Raw genomic sequence first — 19580 nt, forward strand, 5'->3', positions numbered from 1 at the left:
AACGCCACTTTACCTGAAGAAGAGCGCTGGATGATTCAAGTTCAAGTTCCAGGAAGGACGTTCATGCCAGTCACTAAGCCCATAGAGTTTTCTTTTGATGCACCAACTTGGAGTCTAGGAAAGAGCATGGCAGCTCACATCGCCATGGGACGCATTGGAGAAGTCTACCGCAATGATCTCAAGGATACTATCTACCAGATTTGTGGGTGCCGAGATGAGCACTGGGAGATGATCAGCACCAGGAAGGATAGATCCATTGCAGCTTTTATCGAGGAGTTAAACCAGCACATTCGATGTCAGGAGAACCAGATGCGCGCCGACATGATAGATCTGAAGAAGGCAAAGACAAGAATCAAAGAACTGGAGGAAGAACTCAAGGCTACTCATGAAGATTATGAAGAGGAAATCGAAGTACTAGTGGACAAGAATGCCGACCTAACAATGAAGATCGGAATATTCATGGGAGGCCCTACACCGGTAGAAGAAGACGAAGAACCCAAGGAGATTCGTCCGGAAGACTACATCATCATCGACGACACCGACTCGGATCCAGATGATAGCGATGATGACTATGTTGATGAAGCTGGGGCAGATATCATGGAGTCTGCAACCGAAGAATATTTCTAGTAGACCACCTCATCAGTAGTAGTAGTCCACCATGTAAATATAGTAGTCCGATCACTTTTGCGATAGTTAGATCGTTTGTATGCCCTTTTTTGATTGATTGAATGAAGTGAATTGTTTGCTATTGCCACATGTGCATATGGGTAGTGTTTTCTCTTTAGACCCCCTCTATTCTTAAATCTCATCTTTTCTAAACCCTCAGATGCCTCCGAGACGTGACCCCGGATTTACCTTTCCACCGGAGCTCACCCAGTTGATCCAGCAGCAGAACACATTGATGCAGTTGTTAGTCCAGAATCAGAATCAGGGGAACAACAACAACCCACCACCACCACCACCACTTGTTGATCACTTAGCCTGTTTTCTTAGGTTGAATCCGCTGGTGTTTTCCAGTAGCACCGAGCCGATAGTAGCAGATGATTGGCTCCGCAAGACAGCAAGGGAGTTTACCACAGCAGGATGCACGGATGCGGAAAAGGTGAAGTTTGCCGCTGAAGGAAATATGCCCTAGAGGCAATCTGAAGGAAATATGCCCTAGAGGCAATAATAAAGTTATTATTTATTTCCTTATATCATATAAATGTTTATTATTCATGCTAGAATTGTATTAACCGGAAACATAATACATGTGTGAATACATAGACAAACAGAGTGTCACTACTATGCCTCTACTTGACTAGCTCGTTGATCAAAGATGGTTATGCTTCCTAACCATAGACATGAGTTGTCATTTGATTAACGGGATCACATCATTAGGAGAATGATGTGATTGACTTGACCCATTCCGTTAGCTTAGCACTTGATCGTTTAGTTTGTTGCTATTGCTTTCTTCATGACTTATACATGTTCCTAGACTATGCAATGCAACTCCCGTTTACCGGAGGAACACTTTGTGTGCTACCAAACGTCACAACGTAACTGGGTGATTATAAAGGTGCTCTACAGGTGTCTCCGAAGGTACTTGTTGGGTTGGCATATTTCGAGATTAGGATTTGTCACTCCGATTGTCGGAGAGGTATCTCTGGGCCCTCTCGGCATAATGCACATCACTTAAGCCTTGCAAGCATTGCAACTAATGAGTTAGTTGTGGGATGATGTATTACAGAACGAGTAAAGAGACTTGCCGGTAACGAGATTGAACTAGGTATTGAGATACCGACGATCGAATCTCGGGCAAGTAACATACCGATGACAAAGGGAACAACGTATGTTGTTATGCGGTTTGACCGATAAAGATCTTCGTAGAATATGTGGGAGCCAATATGAGCATCCAGGTTCCGCTATTGGTTATTGACCGGAGACGTGTCTCGGTCATGTCTACATAGTTCTCGAACCCGTAGGGTCCGCACGCTTAACGTTTCGATGACGTTATATTATGAGTTTATATGTTTTGATGTACCGAAGGTTGTTCGGAGTCCGGATGTGATCCCGGACATGACGAGGAGTCTCGAAATGGTCGAGACATGAAGATTGATATATTGGAAGCCTATGTTTGGATATCGGAAGTGTTCCGGGTGAAATCGGGATTTTACCGGAGTACCGGGAGGTTACCGGAACCCCCCGGGGGCTTAATGGGCCTACATGGGCCTTAGTGGAAATAGAGGAGCAAGGGGAGTGTGGGGCGCGCCCCCCCAAGGCCCAAACCGAATTGGTTTAGGGCAAGGGGGCCGGCCCCCTCTTTCCTTCTCCCCACTCCCTTTCCTTCCCCCTCTCCTACTCTACTAGGAATAGGAGGAGTCCTACTCCTAGTGGGAGTAGGACTCCCCTTGGCGCGCCTCTCCCTGGCCGGCCGCCTCCTCCCTTGCTCCTTTATATACGGGGGCAGGGGGCACCCCATAGACACAACAATTGATCGTTTGATCTTTTAGCCGTGTGCGGTGCCCCCTCCACCATAGTCCACCTCGATAATACTGTAGCGGTGCTTAGGCGAAGCCCTGCATCGGTAGAACATCAACATCATCACCACGCCGTCGTGCTGACGAAACTCTCCCTCAACACTCGCTGGATCGGAGTTCGAGGGACGTCATCGGGACTGAACGTGTTGCTGAACTTGGAGGTGCCGTACGTTCGGTACTTGATCGGTCGGATAGTGAAGACGTACGACTACATCAACCGCGTTGTGCTAACGCTTTCCGCTTTCGGTTACGAGGGTACTATGGACAACACTCTCCCTCTCGTTGCTATGCATCACCATGATCTTGCGTGTGCGTAGGAATTTTTTTGGAAATTACTACGTTACCCAACAGTGGTATTAGAGCCAGGTTTTATGCGTAGATGTCATATGCATGAGTAGAACACAAGTGAGTTGTGGGCGATATAAGTCATACTGCTTACCAGCATGTCATACTTTGGTTCGGTGGTATTGTTGGATGAAGCAGCCCGGACCGACATTACGCGTATGCTTATGCGAGACTGGTTCTACCAACGTGCTTTGCACACAGGTGGCTGGCGGGTGTCAGTTTCTCCAACTTTAGTTGAACTGAGTGTGGCTACGCCCGGTCCTTGAGAAGGGTAACACAGCACCAAATTGACAAACTATTGTTGTGGTTTTGATGCGTAGGTAAGAACGGTTCTTGCTAAGCCTGTAGCAGCCACGTAAAATTTGCAACAACAAAATAGAGGACGTCTAACTTGTTTTTGCAGGGCATGTTGTGATGATATGGTCAAGACATGATGCTAAATTTTATTGTATGAGATGATCATGTTTTGTAACCGAGTTATCGGCAACTGGCAGGAGCCATATGGTTGTCGCTTTATTGTATGCAATGCAATCGCCCTGTAATGCTTTACTTTATTCACTAAGTGGTAGCGATAGTCATGGAAGCATAAGATTGCCGAGACGACATGATGCTACGATGGAGATCAAGGGTCGTGCCGGTGACGATGGTGATCATGACGGTGCTTCGGAGATGGAGATCACAAGCACAAGATGATGATGGCCATATCATATCACTTATATTGATTGCATGTGATGTTTATCTTTTATGCATCTTATTTTGCTTTGATTGACGGTAGCATTATAAGATGATCCCTCACTAAATTATCAAAGTATAAGTGTTCTCCCTGAGTATGCACGTTGCGAAAGTTCTTCGTGCTGAGACACCACGTGATGATCGGTGTGATAGGCTCTACGTTCAAATACAACGGGTGCAAAACAGTTGCACACGCGGAATACTCAGGTTAAACTTGACGAGCCTAGCATATAACAGATATGGCCTCGGAACACGGAGACCGAAAGGTCGAGCGTGAATCATATAGTAGATATGATCAACATAGTGATGTTCACCATTGAAACTACTCCATCTCACGTGATGATCGGACATGGTTTAGTTGATATGGATCACGTGATCACTTTAGTTGATTTGGATCACGTGATCACTTAGAATATTAGAGGGATGTCTTTCTAAGTGGGAGTTCTTAAGTAATATGATTAATTGAACTTAAATTTATCATGAACTTAGTCCTGGTAGTATTAGCATATCTATGTTGTAGATCAATAGCTCGCGTTTAGCTCCCCTATTTTATTTTTGATATGTTCCTAGAGAAAACTAAGTTGAAAGATGTTGGTAGCAAGGATGCGGATTGGGTCCGTGATCTGAGGATTTTCCTCATTGCTGCACAGAAGAATTATGTCCTTGATGCACCGCTAGGTGACAGACCTATTGCAGGAGCAGATGCAGACGTTATGAACGTTTGGCTAGCTCAATATGATGACTACTTGATAGTTTAGTGCACCATGCTTAAACGACTTAGAATCGGGACTTCAAAGACATTTTGAACATCATGGACCATATGAGATGTTCCAGGAGTTGAAGTTAATATTTCAAGCAAATACCCGAGTTGAGAGATATGAAGTCTCCAACAAGTTCTATAGCTAAAAGATGGAGGAGAATAGCTCAAGCAGTGAGCATGTGCTCAGATTGTCTGAGTACTACAATTGCTTGAATCAAGTGGGAGTTAATCTTCCAGATAAGAGATCAATTGACAAAGTTCTCTAGTCACTATCACCGAGTTACTAGAACTTAGTGATGAACTATAATATGCAAGGGATGACAAAAGTAATTCCCAAGCTCTTCGTGATGCTGAAATCGACGAAGGTAGAAATCAAGAAAAACATTAAGTGTTGATGGTTGACAAATACCACTAGTTTCAAGAAAAGGGCAAATGGAAGAAAGGGGAACTTCAAGAAGAATGGCAAGCAAGTTGCTGCTCAAGTGAAAAAACCCAAGTCTGGACCTAACCTAAAACTGAGTGCTTCTACTGCAAAGGGACTGGTCACTGGAAGCGGAACTACCCCAAGTAATTGGCGGATAAGAAGGATGGCAAAGTGAACATAGGTATATTTGATATACTTGTTATTGATGTTTACTTTACTAGTGTTTATAGCAACCCCTCAGTATTTGGTACTAGTTCAGTTGCTAAGAATAGTAACTCAAAACGGGAGTTGCAGAATGAACAGAGACTAGTTAAGGGTGAAGTGACGATGTGTATTGGAAATGGTTCCAAGATTGATATGATCATCATCGCACACTCCCTATACTTTCGGGATTAGTGTTAAACCTAAATAAATGTTATTTAGTATTTGCGTTGAGCATAAATATGATTAGATCATGTTTATTGCAATACGGTTATTCATGTAAGTTAGAGAATAATTGTTGTTCTGCATGAATAAAACCTTCTATGGTCATACACCCAATGAAAATGGTTTGTTGGATCTCGATCGTGGTGATACACATTTTCATAATATTGAAGCCAAAAGATGCAAAGTTAATAATGATAGCGAAACTTATTTGTGGCACTACCGTTTAGGTCATATTGGTGTAAAGCGCATGAAAAAAATCCATGCTGATGGGTTTTTGGAATAACTTGATTATGAATTAGTTGATGCTTGCAAACCATGCCTCATGGGCAAGATGACTAAGACTCCGTTCTCCGGAACAATGGAGCGAGCAAAAGATTTGTTGGAAATCATACATACTGATGTATGCGGTCCGATGAATATTGAGGCTCGCGGCAGGTATCATTATTTTCTGATCTTCACAGATGATTTGAGCAGATATGAGTATATCTACTTGATGAAACACAAGTTTGAAACATTTGAAAAGTTCAAAGAATTTCAGAGTGAAGTGGAGAATCATCGTAACAAAAATAAAAGTTTCTACGATATGATCGCAGAAGTAAAATATTTGAGTTACGAGTTTGGCCTTCAGTTAAAACAATGTGAAATAGTTTCACTACTTACGCCACCTAGAACACCATAGTGTAATGGTGTGTCTGAACGTCGTAACCGTACTTTATTAGATATGGTGCGATCTATGACGTCTCTTACTGATTTATCGCTATCGTTTTGGGGTTATGCATTAGAGACAACTACATTCACGTTAAATAGGGCACCATCAAAATCCGTTGAGACGACACCGTATGAACTATGGTTTGGCAAGAAACCTAAGCTGTCGTTTCTTAAAGTTTGAGGTTGCAATGCTTATGTGAAAAAGTTTCAACCTGATAAGCTCAAACCCAAATCGGAGAAGTGCGTCTTCATAGGATACCCAAAAGAAAATGTTGGGTACACCTTCTATCACAGATCCGAAGGCAAGATATTCATTGTTGAGAATGGATCCTTTCTAGAGAAGGAGTTTCTCTCGAAAGAAGTGAGTGGGAGGAAAGTAGAACTTGATAAGGTAACTGTACCTTCTCCCAGATTGGAAAGTAGTTCATCACTGAAATCAGTTCCAGTGATGCTTACACCAATTAGTGAGGAAGTTAATGATGATGATCATGAAAGCTTCGGATCAAGTTACTACCGAACCTCGTAGGTCAACCAGAGTATGTTCCGCACCAGAGTGGTACGGTAATCTTATTCTGGAGTTCATGTTACTTGACCATGACAAACCTACGAACTATGAGGAAGCGATGATGAGCCCGGATTCCGCAAAATGGCTTGAGGCCATAAAATCTGAGATGGGATCCATGTATGAGAACAAAGTGTGGACTTTGGTTGACTTGCCCGTTGATCGGCAAGCCACAGAAAATAAATGGATCTTCAAGAGGAAGACGGACACTGATAGTAGTGTTACTATCTACAAAGCTAGAATTGTCGCAAAAGGTTTTCGACAAGTTCAAGGTGTTGACTACGATGAGAGTTTCTCACTCATATCTATCCTTAAGTCTGTCTGAATCATGTTAGCAATTGCCACATTTTATGAAATCTGGCAAATGGATAAACAAAACTACATTCCTTAATGGATTTATTAAAGAAGAGTTTTATAAGATGCAACAAGAAAGTTTTGTCAATCCTAAAGGTGCTAACAAAATATGCAAGCTCCAGTGATCCATCTATGGACTCGTGCAAGCATCTCGGAGTTGGAATATACGCTTTGATAAGTTGATCAAAGCATATAGTTTTATACAGACTTGCAGTGAAGCCTGTATTTACAAGAAAGTGAGTGGGAGCACTACAACATTTCTGATAAGTATATGTGAATGACATATTGTTGATCGGAGATAATGTAGAATTATTCTGCAAAGCATAAAGGAGTGTTTGAAAGGAGTTTTCAAAGAAAGACCTCGGTGAAGCTGCTTACATATTGAGCATCAAGATCTATAGAGATAGATCAAGACACTTGATAAGTTTTTCAATAAGTACATACCTTGACAAGATTTTGAAGTAGTTCAAAATGGAACAGTCAAAGAAAGAGTTCTTGCCTGTGTTACAAGGTGTGAAACTGAGTAAGACTCAAAGGCCGACCACGGCAGAAGATAGAAAGAGAATGAAAGTCATTCCCTATGCCTTGGCCATAGGTTCTATAAAATATGCCATGATGTGTACCAGATCTATTGTGTACCTACACTGTTTTTGGCAAGGGAGTACAATAGTGATCTAGGAGTAGATCACTGGACAGCGGTCAAAATTATCCTTAGTGGAATAAGGATATGTTTCTCGATTATGGAGGTGACAAAAAGGTTCGTCGTAAAGGGTTACGTCGATGCAAATTTTGACACTGATCCAGATGACACTAAATCTCGATCTGGATACATATTAAAAATGGGAGCAATTAGCTAGAGTAGCTCCGTGCAGAGCATTGTTGACATAGAAATTTGCAAAATACTTACGGATCTGAATGTGGCAGACCCGTTGACTAAACTTTTCTCACAAGCAAAACATGATCACACCTTAGTACTCTTTGGGTGTTAATCACATAACGATGTGAACTAGATTATTGACTCTAGTAAACCCTTTGGTGTTGGTCACATGTCGATGTGAACTATGGGTGCTAATCACATGGTGATGTGAACTATTGGTATTAAATCACATGGCGATGTGAACTAGATTATTGATTCTAGTGCAAGTGGGAGACTAAAGGAAATATACCCTAGAGGCAATAATAAAGTTATTATTTATTTCCTTATATCATGATAAATGTTTATTATTCATGCTAGAATTGTATTAACCGGAAACATAATACATGTGTGAATACATAGACAAACAGATTGTCACTAGTATGCCTCTACTTGACTAGCTCGTTGATCAAAGATGGTTATGTTTCCTAACCATAGACATGAGTTGTCATTTGATTAACAGGGTCACATCATTGGGAGAATGATGTGATTGACTTGACCCATTCTGTTAGCTTAGCACACGATCGTTTAGTATTCTGCTATTGCTTTCTTCATGACTTATACATGTTCCTATGACTATGAGATTATGCAACCCCCGTTTACCAGAGGAACACTTTGTGTGCTACCAAACGTCACAACGTAACTGGGTGATTATAAAGGTGCTCTATAGGTGTCTCCGAAGGTACTTGTTGGGTTGGCATATTTCGAGATTAGGATTTGTCACTCCGAATATCGGAGAGGTATCTCTGGGCCCTCTCGGTAATGCACATCACTTAAGCCTTGCAAGCATTGCAACTAATGAGTTAGTTGCGGGATGATGTATTACGGAACGAGTAAAGAGACTTGCCGGTAACGAGATTGAACTAGGTATTGAGATACCGACGATAGAATCTCGGGCAAGTAACATACCGATGACAAAGGGAACAACGTATGTTGTTATGCGGTTTGACTGATAAAGATCTTCGTAGAATATGTGGGAGCCAATATGAGCATCCAGGTTCCGCTATTGGTTATTGACCGGAGACGTGTCTCGGTCATGTCTACATAGTTCTCGAACCCGTAGGGTCCGCACGCTTAAAGTTCGATGATGGTTATATTATGAGTTTATGTGTTTTGATGTACCAAAGGAGTTCGGAGTCCCGGATGAGATCGAGGACATGACGAGGAGTCTCGAAATGGTCAAGACGTAAAGATCGATATATTGGACAACTATATTCGGACATCAGAAAGGTTCCACGTGATTCGGGTATTTTCGGAAGTACCGGGGAGTTATGGGAATTCGTATTGGGCCTTAATGGGCCATACGGGAAAGGAGAGAAAGGCCTCAAAAGGGTGGCCGCACCCCTCCCCATGGGCTGGTCCGAATTGGACTAGGGAGGGGGGCGCCCCCTTCCTTCTCCTTTTCCCTTCCCTTTCCTTCCCTCCTACTCCTACTACTTGGAAGGGCTCCTAGTTCAACCAGGAAAGGGGGAATCCTATTCTCGGTGGGAGTAGGACTCCCCTAGGGCGCGCCATAGAGAGGGCCGGCCCTCCCCCTCCTCCACTTCTTTATCTACGGGGGCAGGGGCACCCCAAAGAGATAACAATTGATCGTTTGATCTTTTAGCCATGTGCGGTGCCCTCTCCACCATAGTCCACCTCGATATTACTGTAGCGGTGCTTAGGCGAAGCACTGCGTCGGTAGAACATCAACATCGTCACCACGCCCTCGTGCTGACGAAACTCTCCCTCAACACTCGGCTGGATCGGAGTTCGAGGGACGTCATCGGGCTGAACGTGTGTTGAACTCGGAGGTGCCATACGTTCAGTACTTGATCGGTCAGATCGTGAAGACGTACGACTACATCAACCGCGTTGTGTTAACTCTTCCGCTTTCGGTCTACGAGGGTACATAGACAACACTCTCCCCTCTAGGTGCTATGCATCACCATGATCTTGCGTGTGCGTAGGAATTTTTTTGAAATTACTACGTTCCCCAACAGCCGCACATCAGCTTGAAGGACCCACAACATCATGGTGGGAGAATTTCACAGCCACTTTCCCTGTCGACACTGTCACATGGGACTAGTTTCAGCAGGCTTTTCGAACTACCCATGTTTCAGCAGGAGCTATGGCCATGAAGAAGCGAGAGTTTCGCAATTTGCGCCAAGGAGGACGGACAGTTGGCCAGTATGTGGAGGACTTTAGTAAACTAGCACGTTATGCCCCAGATGACGTTGCTACGGCTGCAGCTAAGCAGGAGAAGTTTCTGGAAGGACTGAATGATGAGTTGACCATGCAGTTGATGGTAGCAACCTTCAACAACTACCAGGAGTTGGTAGATCGTGCTCTCATGATTGAAGGGAAGCAATAGCAGATTGAGAATCGCAAGAGGAAGTATGGACAAGGGAAGCACAATTCAGGAGCTCAGCAGAAGCCACATTTTACCCCTAGACCGGGAGGACATTTTCAGCATACCCATGGAGGAGGTAGCTCGCACAATCACAACGGCACCAAGAATGGTAATGGGAATGGAGGAAGCAACGGCCAGAACCGCACCAACCCATCGACCCCAGCAAAGAGAGACCTGAGCCAAGTCACTTGTTTTAAGTGCCAGAAGACCGGACATTATGCCAATGAATGTCCTGAATCCTAGAATGGAAATGGCAATGGAAGCTCTGGGAAGAAGCTGAACCCTTTCAACAGGGGACAGGTGAACCACGTTAACGTGGAGGAGGTTGAAGAGCAGCCGGATGCAGTAATCGGTAAATTTTGGTTAAGTCATTTACTGCACTCGTTCTTTTCGATACTGGTGCATCGCATTCATACATATCAAGGGGATTTGTGGATAAGTATAACCTGCCCACCAAAGTTTTTAGAACACCTATGTTAGTAAGCTCACCAGGTGCGGAGTATATGGCTAGCCAAGGATGTTTTCAAGTGCCATTAAGTATAGGTAGGCATGTATTTCCCTCGGATTTGATAATATTGGAATCACAAGGTTTGGATGTAATTCTGGGTATGGATTGGTTGTCGATGTATGGAGGAAACATCGATTGCGCCAGTAAGTCAATATTGCTTACCACCCCAGAAGGAAGAAGGATCAAGTATGTATCCCGGCATGTGCCGAAGAGGACTCAAGTAAATTGTCTAATAGGAGTTGTGCAGGAGGAAGTACCAGTAGTGAAGGATTTCCCCGATGTATTTCCGGAAGAGTTGCCAAGCATGCCACCGGATAGAGATATTGAGTTTTTGATTGAACTTTTGCCAGGCATAGGGCCAATATCAAAGAGACCATATAGGATGCCCGCAAAGGATTTGGTGGAAATCAAGAAGCAGATTAAGGAGTTACTGGATAAAGGATATATTCGCCCAAGTTCATCGTCTTGGGGATCACCAGTACTTCTAGTGGAGAAGAAGGATGGATCGTTAAGGATGGTTGTTGATTATCGAGGTTTGAATGAAGTAACCATCAAGAACAAGTACCCTCTACCCATGATCAATGATCTGTTTGATCGATTGCAAGGAGCTAAGGTATTTTCCAAGATCGATCTGCGATCAGGATACCACCAGTTGAAGATTCGAGAACAGGATATACCTAAGACAGCTTTTACCACCAGGTATGGGCTGTATGAGTATACCGTTATGTCATTTGGTCTGACCAACGCACCTGCATATTTTATGAACATGATGAACAAAGTATTTATGGAGTTTTGGATAAGTTCATCGTAGTATTCATTGATGATATTCTGGTTTACTCAAAGAATGAAGAGGAGCATAAGGAGCATTTGCGTTTGGTACTTGGTAAGCTCAGAGAACATCAATTATATGCCAAATTTAGCAAATGTGAGTTTTGGTTGAAAGAAGTTGGATTTCTCGGACACGTTATATCCGGAGAAGGTATAGCAGTAGATCCCACTAAAGTTGATACTGTGACCAAGTGGGAAGCGCCAACAACAGTTGGAGAGATCCGGAGTTTTCTTGGACTCGCAGGATACTACCGGAGGTTTATTGAGAATTTCTCAAAGATTGCGAAGCCTATGACGGAGTTGTTGAAGAAGGATACCAAGTTCATATGGACTGAGGAATGTGAGGCTAGTTTCCAGGAGTTGAAGAAACATTTGGTTACCTCACCGGTGTTGATTTTACCGGATCAGACCAAGGATTATGAGGTGTATTCTGACGCTTCACGTCGAGGACTTGGAGCAGTGCTTATGCAGGAAGGAAGAGTTGTTTCCTATGCCTCACGACAGCTTAAGCCTCATGAGTTGAAATATGCTACGCATGACTTGGAGTTAGCAGCCGTAGTGCATGCATTGAAGACTTGGAGACATTTTCTGATTGGAAACCATTGCGATGTGTACACGGATCATAAGAGTTTGAAGTATATTTTCACACAGAAGGAGTTGAACCTCAAACAAAGGAGATGGTTGGAGCTCATCAAGGATTATGATATGAAATTGCATTATCACCCCGGAAAGGCTAACATAGTAGCTGACGTGTTAAGCCGTAAGAGCCATGTCAACACCCTAATGACGGGAGATTTACTAAGGGAGTTAGCCGAAAATCTTCGAGAGCTATGTTTGGAAATAGTTCCAAGAGGCCATGTAGCAGCATTGGAGATTCAGTCTACCTTGATGGATAAGATCAGAGAAGATCAAAAGACTGATAAGGAGATTGCCGCTATAAAGGAGAAAATGAGCAAAGGAAAGGCTAAGGGATTTTGTGAGGATGAGCACGATACCTTATGGTTTGAAGACCGTGTCTATGTACCAAATGATTCGGAGATCAGGAAGTTAATTTTACAAGAGGCCCATGATTCACCGTATTCGATTCACCCAGGAAATACCAAGATGTATTTGGCTTTGAAGGATATTTTTTGGTGGACCGGAATGAAGAAGGATATTGCAGAATATGTACCGGTTTGTGATGTATGTCAGAGAGTAAAGGCAGAGCATCAGAAGCCAGCAGGATTGCTACAGGCATTGTCGATACCCGAATGGAAGTGGGATAAGTTAGGCATGGATTTTATTACCGGATTACCCAGAACACGTTCAGGCTATGACTCGATATGAGTTGTAGTCGATCGTTTAACAAAGGTAGCTCATTTCATTCCAGTGAAGACTACCTATACCAGTGCAAAGTTGGCAAAGATATACATGACTAGAATTGTTTATCTGCATGGAGTTCCAAGGAGCATAGTATCAGATAGAGGAACCCAATTTACCTCAAAGTTCTGGAATCAGTTGCATGAAACTTTGGGAACCAGACTGGAGTTTAGCACAGCTTTCCACCCGCACACTGATGGACAGACTGAGAGAGTCAATCAGATTTTGGAGGATATGCTAAGAGCTTGTGCGCTAGATTACGAATCTAGCTGGGACGAGAATTTGCCATATGCAGAGTTCTCTTACAACAACAGCTATCAATCCAGTTTGAAGATGGCCCCTTTCGAAGCCTTGTACGGAAGGAGGTGCAGGACCCCATTACCGTGGGATGAAGTTGGAGACCGCCAGTTGTTTGGACCAAATCTGATTAAGGAGTCAGAACAGAAAGTGAAATTGATTCATGATAGGCTCAAGGTAGCCCAGTCCAGGCAGAAGAGCTATGCAGATTCTAAACGCAAGGAGACAGTTTACGAAGTTGGAGACAGATTTATCTTCGAGTATCACCACTTCAAGGAGTTAAGCGCTTTGGAGTTAAGGGAAAGTTAGCGCCACGTTTTGTAGGCCCATACAAGGTTTTGGAGCATATGGGAGAAGTTGCCTATAAATTAGAATTGCCCGAAGGATTGTCAGGAATTCACGACGTGCTCCACGTTTCCCAGTTGAAGAAGTGCCACGCAGAGATGGCTGATATACCGCTGAGAGACACAGTGCCGCTGGAAGCAATTCAATTGGACAGTGATTTGACCTATGAGGAGAAACCAGTTAAGATTCTAGAGTATGCCAGTCGAGTCACCCGCAGCAAGGTTATCAAGTTTTGCAAGGTTCAGTGGAGCCACCACACGGAGGACGAAGCCACCTGGGAACGAGAGGAAGAATTGTTGAAGGACCACCCTCACCTATTTTCTAGCCAACCCGAATCTTGAGGGCGAGATTCATCTTAACGGGGGGTAGGTTTGTAACATCCCAAATTTTCAATTTGGAATGTTATACACTAGATCATCATTGCATATCATATTTATTGCATTTTGGTTGATCCTAGAAATTTTACGCAACTCAAGGACCCTTGGAGAGAGTTGGGGATTTCGTTATTTTCATAATTGAGTTGTCTCAAATTTTGAAAATAGGATTATTTGATTTTATTTATTTTATCTTCGATTATTTCTATTACAAAAATATGAGAGAGGGAATAAAATGACTTTACCAAAATAAAGAAATATTGAGGATTTAAAAAAAATCAATTAAAATTTTATTTGAATTTAGGAAAAAAATCGCGTTTTTCAAAATTGCATTTAAGCCCCAAATAAATGTTCATCCTGTGCGGCTTGATTTTAGAAGTCGGGGAAAATTTATTTCTGGATTTTTGGAGTCCGTTTAGTATTCCTTTTGTTTTTTTCTGAGCGTAACTATTTAAAAAAACACAACCGACCTAACGGGCCGTGTTCGACCCAGACACTAGGCCTGTCCGGCTTTATAAGCCGGGGAGGCCCAGCCGGACCCCCCCCCCTCAAACCCTAGCCGCCCTAGCCCCGCGTCGCCGCCGCCTTTGCCGCCGCACCTCGCCGCCGCGCCGCCCCTCGCCGCTGCGCCACGCCGCCGTCGGAGCACCGCCGCCGCCCGCCGGATTCGTCGCCGGAGGTAGACCTCGCCGCCACCGGGTTTTTTTCCGAAAAACCGTTCGGTTTTTCCGACGGTTTTGTTCGTTTTTTTAGTTACGTTTTTTTAAATAGATCGGTTTTTCCGGTTTATTTAATTAGCGAGCGTTCGTCCGTTCGTTCGTTTTAACGAACGTTCGTTGTTTTTCTTTTTCTCGGATTAAATCCGCGATTTTTCTGATCGCGATTTCTGATCCGATTTTCGTTTTAGTCTAACTTTTCGCTCGTTTATCGGAATCAGGCGATTCAAGCGCCTGGAGTTTCGTCTCGAAACCCTCTTTCCGTTTAACCAACTCAAACAAATTTTTGCCACTGTAAAAATTGCCCTAGATCCAGAATAGTAAACGAAGCCTGTTTCTTTTGCCGTTTGTCTTTCGTTGCTTCGTTCGGTTTGATTCTTTTTGCCAACCGGAGTTCTTAAGTTGAACCTTCTGGTTAGACCTCTTATTTGAGTTTTACCTGTGCATTAGTTGAGTACTTATTGTATGCTTGTTTGTTTCGATAGAGTACCCGGAGTGCGCCGCTTGCTACTTCGAATCGCTAGGTTTCCCGGATCATCAGCAAGGCAAGTAACACTTTGATCATGCTTTCCCACAACCCAGTTTTATTCCATTAGATCAATCATCACACATTGCATGATTAGGATCTAATTAAATTGTGGGTTTGGGAAGTAGATGAGGTAGAACCTATTACCTGTTTATTATCAAACCTCTGGGAGTTACTTCTACGTTTGCTTATTATGCCATGCTATGCTAGTAGACGTGGATTGGATGAGTGTATCCATGATGTGAGATTGTTAATTAATGGTTTATTTATGGTGGCAACTTAAACACACATCTGGGTGGATTGAGGCACCTGGGTATTCCAGCGATTGCCTATTTTTCTTTTGGACCGCCACGCAGACTCAAAAGGATCATGATATTATTCATGCTAGAAACTTCCGTGTGCAGTCACAAGCTATTATGGGCTCTAGTATAGTTGATTTTGTGCAAACTCTTACAGTGGTAGACTAGCAGATGTAGGGGAAAGTAGGTGTAACGGTCTACCCAATCGTAAGGTGCTAGCGCTTCTGAAAGACTATGTCTCAGTCATCCGTCTTCTCAAACACCATGCAGTGCGAGAAACCAAACGGAGGCGATCGAGTCTTGTGGGGAAAAGTGCGCAAACCTCTGCAGAGTGTATAAACTAATCATGCTTAGCCGTGTCCCCGGTTATGGACAACTTGAGTATCTAGTACCTGGATTATCATGTGAATCTCAACATGTTACTCTAAAATTAATTTTGTTGGGTTTTGATTAATGATGATGCTTAATTGGGATTGAGAATGCTGTCAACCATTCTCAATGTTTAACAACTACCATGATAGTTAAATAAAATTTATTCCTTTACAGTAGGGAAAAATTGGCTTTACGCAAAACTGTAACCATAGAGCTTTCCACCAGCCAAATATGCATGTAGAATATCCTGTTTCATTCCATTACTCTCTATGTGTTACTTTGCCAGCATACTCCATGTGCTGACCCATTTCGGGCTGCAACGTTAATGTTGCAGACTTTTCGGACGACGATTAAGGAGTTTTTAGGTCGTGGTTCTATACTCAGTGATGCCGTTGGAGTTGATGGACTCACTTATCTTCCAAGCCTTCCGCTGTTATCGTTATTAGATGGCCTTAAGCCATATTTATTGTAATAAGTTCTCTTTTGAGACTTTCGATGTAATAAGTGTGTGATTGCTACTCTGTTATAAATCCTTCAAGTACTATGTGGTGTCAGTATTACTGATCCAGGGATAACACCTGAGCACAGAGATTGGACCGTTTGAGGTCTGGTCGCTACACTTATGCTTTGAGAGCAGTCCACTTTTTTCTTGAACATCAGTACAAAGACAAACACTCATACACGCGCATACACTCACCCCTATAAACGCACACACGCACACCCTGTCCCTATGGGCACCTCCGAAAGATTAAGATGCGGATACCATAGTCCCTCTAACCATCCAACTACAAGTTGGTTCGCGTTTTGAGAGCAGTCCACTTGTATAATGGGGTTGTGGCTTGGTTGCCCTTAAGGGCCAAGCATGTAACATCTTTTATCTGGGTTTTCGTTAATTAAACGGACAATTATGTTCTCCTTAATATTAATTTACAAGGCAAAAATTTTGCATCCGTTTTGAAAAAATAGCAATACAATACAAAACACTCAATGGCCACACGCCCAAGATTTACACATGCACACAGAAACTGGTGGATTTCACCTTGATGCAAACAATCGGACGGGTCGTGGTGGCCCTGATTTACATGCCGCATCCGGGCCTTGGGGTTTCAGTTCCGAGGTGTCAAAGATTGGTCAACCTACACGGGCGCACCGTGGATATTACAGTACTATCCGAGAAGAAGACGCGCTACTGTACGAGCTCGGGTATGAGCCTCAGCAGGAAGGAAATCTCCCGCTGCGAGAAGTTGGGCGTCTTCTTCGCCGGCGCAGCCCTATCCGGTCCCAACCTCCCGGCCTGGCCTTCTTCGGGGCTGGGCTCCGGCGCCACCACGGCCGCGAACTCCGAGACGGCCTCGGCGATCTCCTGCACCAGGTCGACGATCACGCCGTCCACCCCCATCAGGTGCTGCATGTACACCGCCTCCGGCACGTTGCTGCACCAACATCGGATTCAGTATCTTCTACAGTCGCAGATAGACAAACTAGTCCGGTGCAAACTTGCGGGTCGCTGCAGGCTTACTTGAGCTGCCCGTAGGTGAGCAGGGAGAGATCGGACTCCTTGACCCTGGCTACCGCCGACGGGTGCCGGAACACCGCCCTGGCCTCCGACACGATGCCCTGCAGGCCGCCGGCGCGGCACAGCCTGACAGCCTCCTCCAGCGAGTTCCGCCGTGCGTCGGCGTGGAGCTGCGTCCCTCCAACCGTCAGGAAGTAAACCTGGTAAATCAGATTTGCACGGTAGCTTTGGAAGGTCAGTCACTGTTCGCGGCCCGAAAATGCTATGCTATCTGCAGGGAATTTTGATTATCTTGTACAGTAAGTTCACTTACAGGGTACTGGTCTTGCAGTCTTCGCATAAGCTGCGCGGCGTCGGGCTGGAAGCTGGAGAAAATGACGGGCCTGTCCTTGGCATGCTCAAAAACAACCTGAACGAAACAAACAGACCACGGTTGTTAATCGACATGTATCTTCAGACCATTACAGAAAGAAAAGATGGTCATTATGCTGCTAGCTTCTTGCCTTTAGGATGGCTTGCAGGACGCCGGCGAGCTCCTCCTCCTGGTACACGAGATCATCGTCAAACTTGAGCTCGACATTGAAGCCGACGCGCGTGTCGACGCCCTCGAACGCCTCCCGCAGCGTGCAGAGGGGTTCGTCGGAACGCACGTCCCACCTCAGTATCCTGCCGTCCTTGAGCTTCCGCAGCAATGGCCTCCCGACCTGAATCAAGATGCTAGTCAGATGTCACGGTTGTCCAGAGGGTGCGTGTCGTCTGTCATATGGTTGCAGTTCTCGGTTGTTCTGTTCTGTGTACCTTGTCCTGGTCCTTCTGAGGGCCGTAGGAGAGGAACTCGACCAGTGGAAGATCAGTGACGCGCTTCCCGCAGATTTTGCCCTGAAATTACGGTCATTGTTTCGTGAGACCTCGCAGTCGCAGCATCGATCCGCCATCGGGATGGTGCATGCTTCTTTTCTTCTTCTTCTTTTGTGCAGTGAAAAGTTGGTCGGAAGTTGGAAACTTACATCTTGTTCGGTGAAGATAAAATTGTCGTGGAAGACGACCGGGCAGCCATCTTTGGTCACCTGAAGAACAAAATGGAATGTGACGTTTTTAAAAACCGTCACACTTCACGCTTTTGCAGTTGCGGGAGAAAATGAAACAACGCATATATGCATGTGAGATGTGACGCGTCTATAGCTTGCCAGGTCTGTTTGAGCGCAGGAATATCATAAAATAAGTAGTAATAAAAAAAGCCCTGGAGAGTTTCAAAAAAAAAAAGCCCTGGAGAGAAGGAGAAAAAAAAAGCTCTCGAGCTCCACACTAGGCTAAAAATAATCCGGATGGAATGGAGTCTCTTCTGTGCTGGACCGAACTAATAAAGGAAATACACGGTCAAATTAGGAGCCCGATCTTGTTTCAAAAAAAAATTAGGAGCCTGACAAATGTTATCCATGGCCAGATACTACGTCGCCTAATTTGTAGTGCTGTACACGCGCGTCGCCAGCACCTGGAGACAGCCTGCCCCGGCCCGTGCCACCCACCGCCCAAGGAGAGGACCGAGCTGCACATGGCACCGCTCACCAACGCCAGCTCGATCGAGACTTCCGTCGGGGTTCGGCTAATGCCTAATCCTAATGGGTACGTGGTTGCGGCTGTAATAGTTTACCTGGACGTCGAACTCGACGTAGCCGACGCCGGCGACGCGCGCGGCGTCGTTGAAGGACCGCACCGAGTTCTCCTTCACCTCGCGCAGCCGCTCGTCCGGGGACGCCAGCGCGTTCATCCCCTTCCCACGGTGGCCGACCACCACCAGCGGCGGCCTCCCCCCGGCAGCCGGCGCCGCCATCATCGACTCGGCGCCTGCATGGCAACACGGACAAGATATACAATGAGGCTATACATCCACCGACGACGCACGCATGCATTTCAGTCACGCGCACGCTGACGCACGTACCGTTGATGCACGCGGAGGCGAGGTCGAGCTGCGCGGCGATGTCCGGCACGGCGGCGGCGCGCACGGCTTTGGGCTGGGCCATGTGTGTACGCCGACAAAGCCGAAGAAAGAGCGTGCTTCGGCTGGCCGCGGCGACGTGCGACCGCTGACTCGCGCCAACCGGGGCTGATCGAGGCGGTTAAACGACGAATACTTATGGACCCTTGCGTGGCCGTGGATGTGGGAGAGGCGTCGGGGAGGACGCAGGCTATATATACACACGCTTTGCCTGTTCCTTCGTGTCTAACGTGCAATAAACGTGAGAATAGAAAGGGGCGGAGGTTAAGCGATAAGATTTACACATCTCCGGGACAGGTCGCGTTAGGT

The 19580-nt window shown here is 45.0% G+C and overlaps 1 protein-coding gene across 1 annotated transcript; it reads right to left on the reverse strand.

The window, feature by feature from the left end:
• Positions 1–16772: 16772 nt before the first annotated feature.
• On the reverse strand, positions 16773–19447 carry LOC125541508 (glycerophosphodiester phosphodiesterase GDPD2-like). Its single transcript, XM_048704901.1, has 8 exons — positions 19215–19447; positions 18927–19120; positions 18283–18342; positions 18074–18154; positions 17779–17979; positions 17589–17684; positions 17279–17475; positions 16773–17192 (listed from the first exon to the last, which is right to left on the reverse strand). Exons 1-8 carry the CDS (start codon positions 19294–19296, stop codon positions 16946–16948), a joined length of 1158 nt encoding a protein of 385 aa, XP_048560858.1. The 5' UTR covers positions 19297–19447; the 3' UTR covers positions 16773–16945.
• Between the last annotated feature and the right edge of the window lie 133 nt (positions 19448–19580).

Source organism: Triticum urartu, chromosome 2 (genome assembly GCF_003073215.2).
Source record: "Triticum urartu cultivar G1812 chromosome 2, Tu2.1, whole genome shotgun sequence".
NCBI classification, from domain to species: domain Eukaryota; kingdom Viridiplantae; phylum Streptophyta; class Magnoliopsida; order Poales; family Poaceae; genus Triticum; species Triticum urartu.

What these genes read in the sequence shown, in the direction of transcription:
- LOC125541508 (XM_048704901.1), bottom strand. Translation starts at nt 19,296, where the DNA reads ATGGCCCAGCCCAAAGCCGTGCGCGCCGCCGCCGTGCCGGACATCGCC. An exon ending in ACGTCGAGTTCGACGTCCAG is followed by an intron (nt 18,343 to 18,926) that starts GTAAACTATTAC and finishes TTTGTTCTTCAG; the next exon opens with GTGACCAAAGATGGCTGCCC. An exon ending in CTCAGAAGGACCAGGACAAG is followed by an intron (nt 17,980 to 18,073) that starts GTACACAGAACA and finishes ATCTTGATTCAG; the next exon opens with GTCGGGAGGCCATTGCTGCG.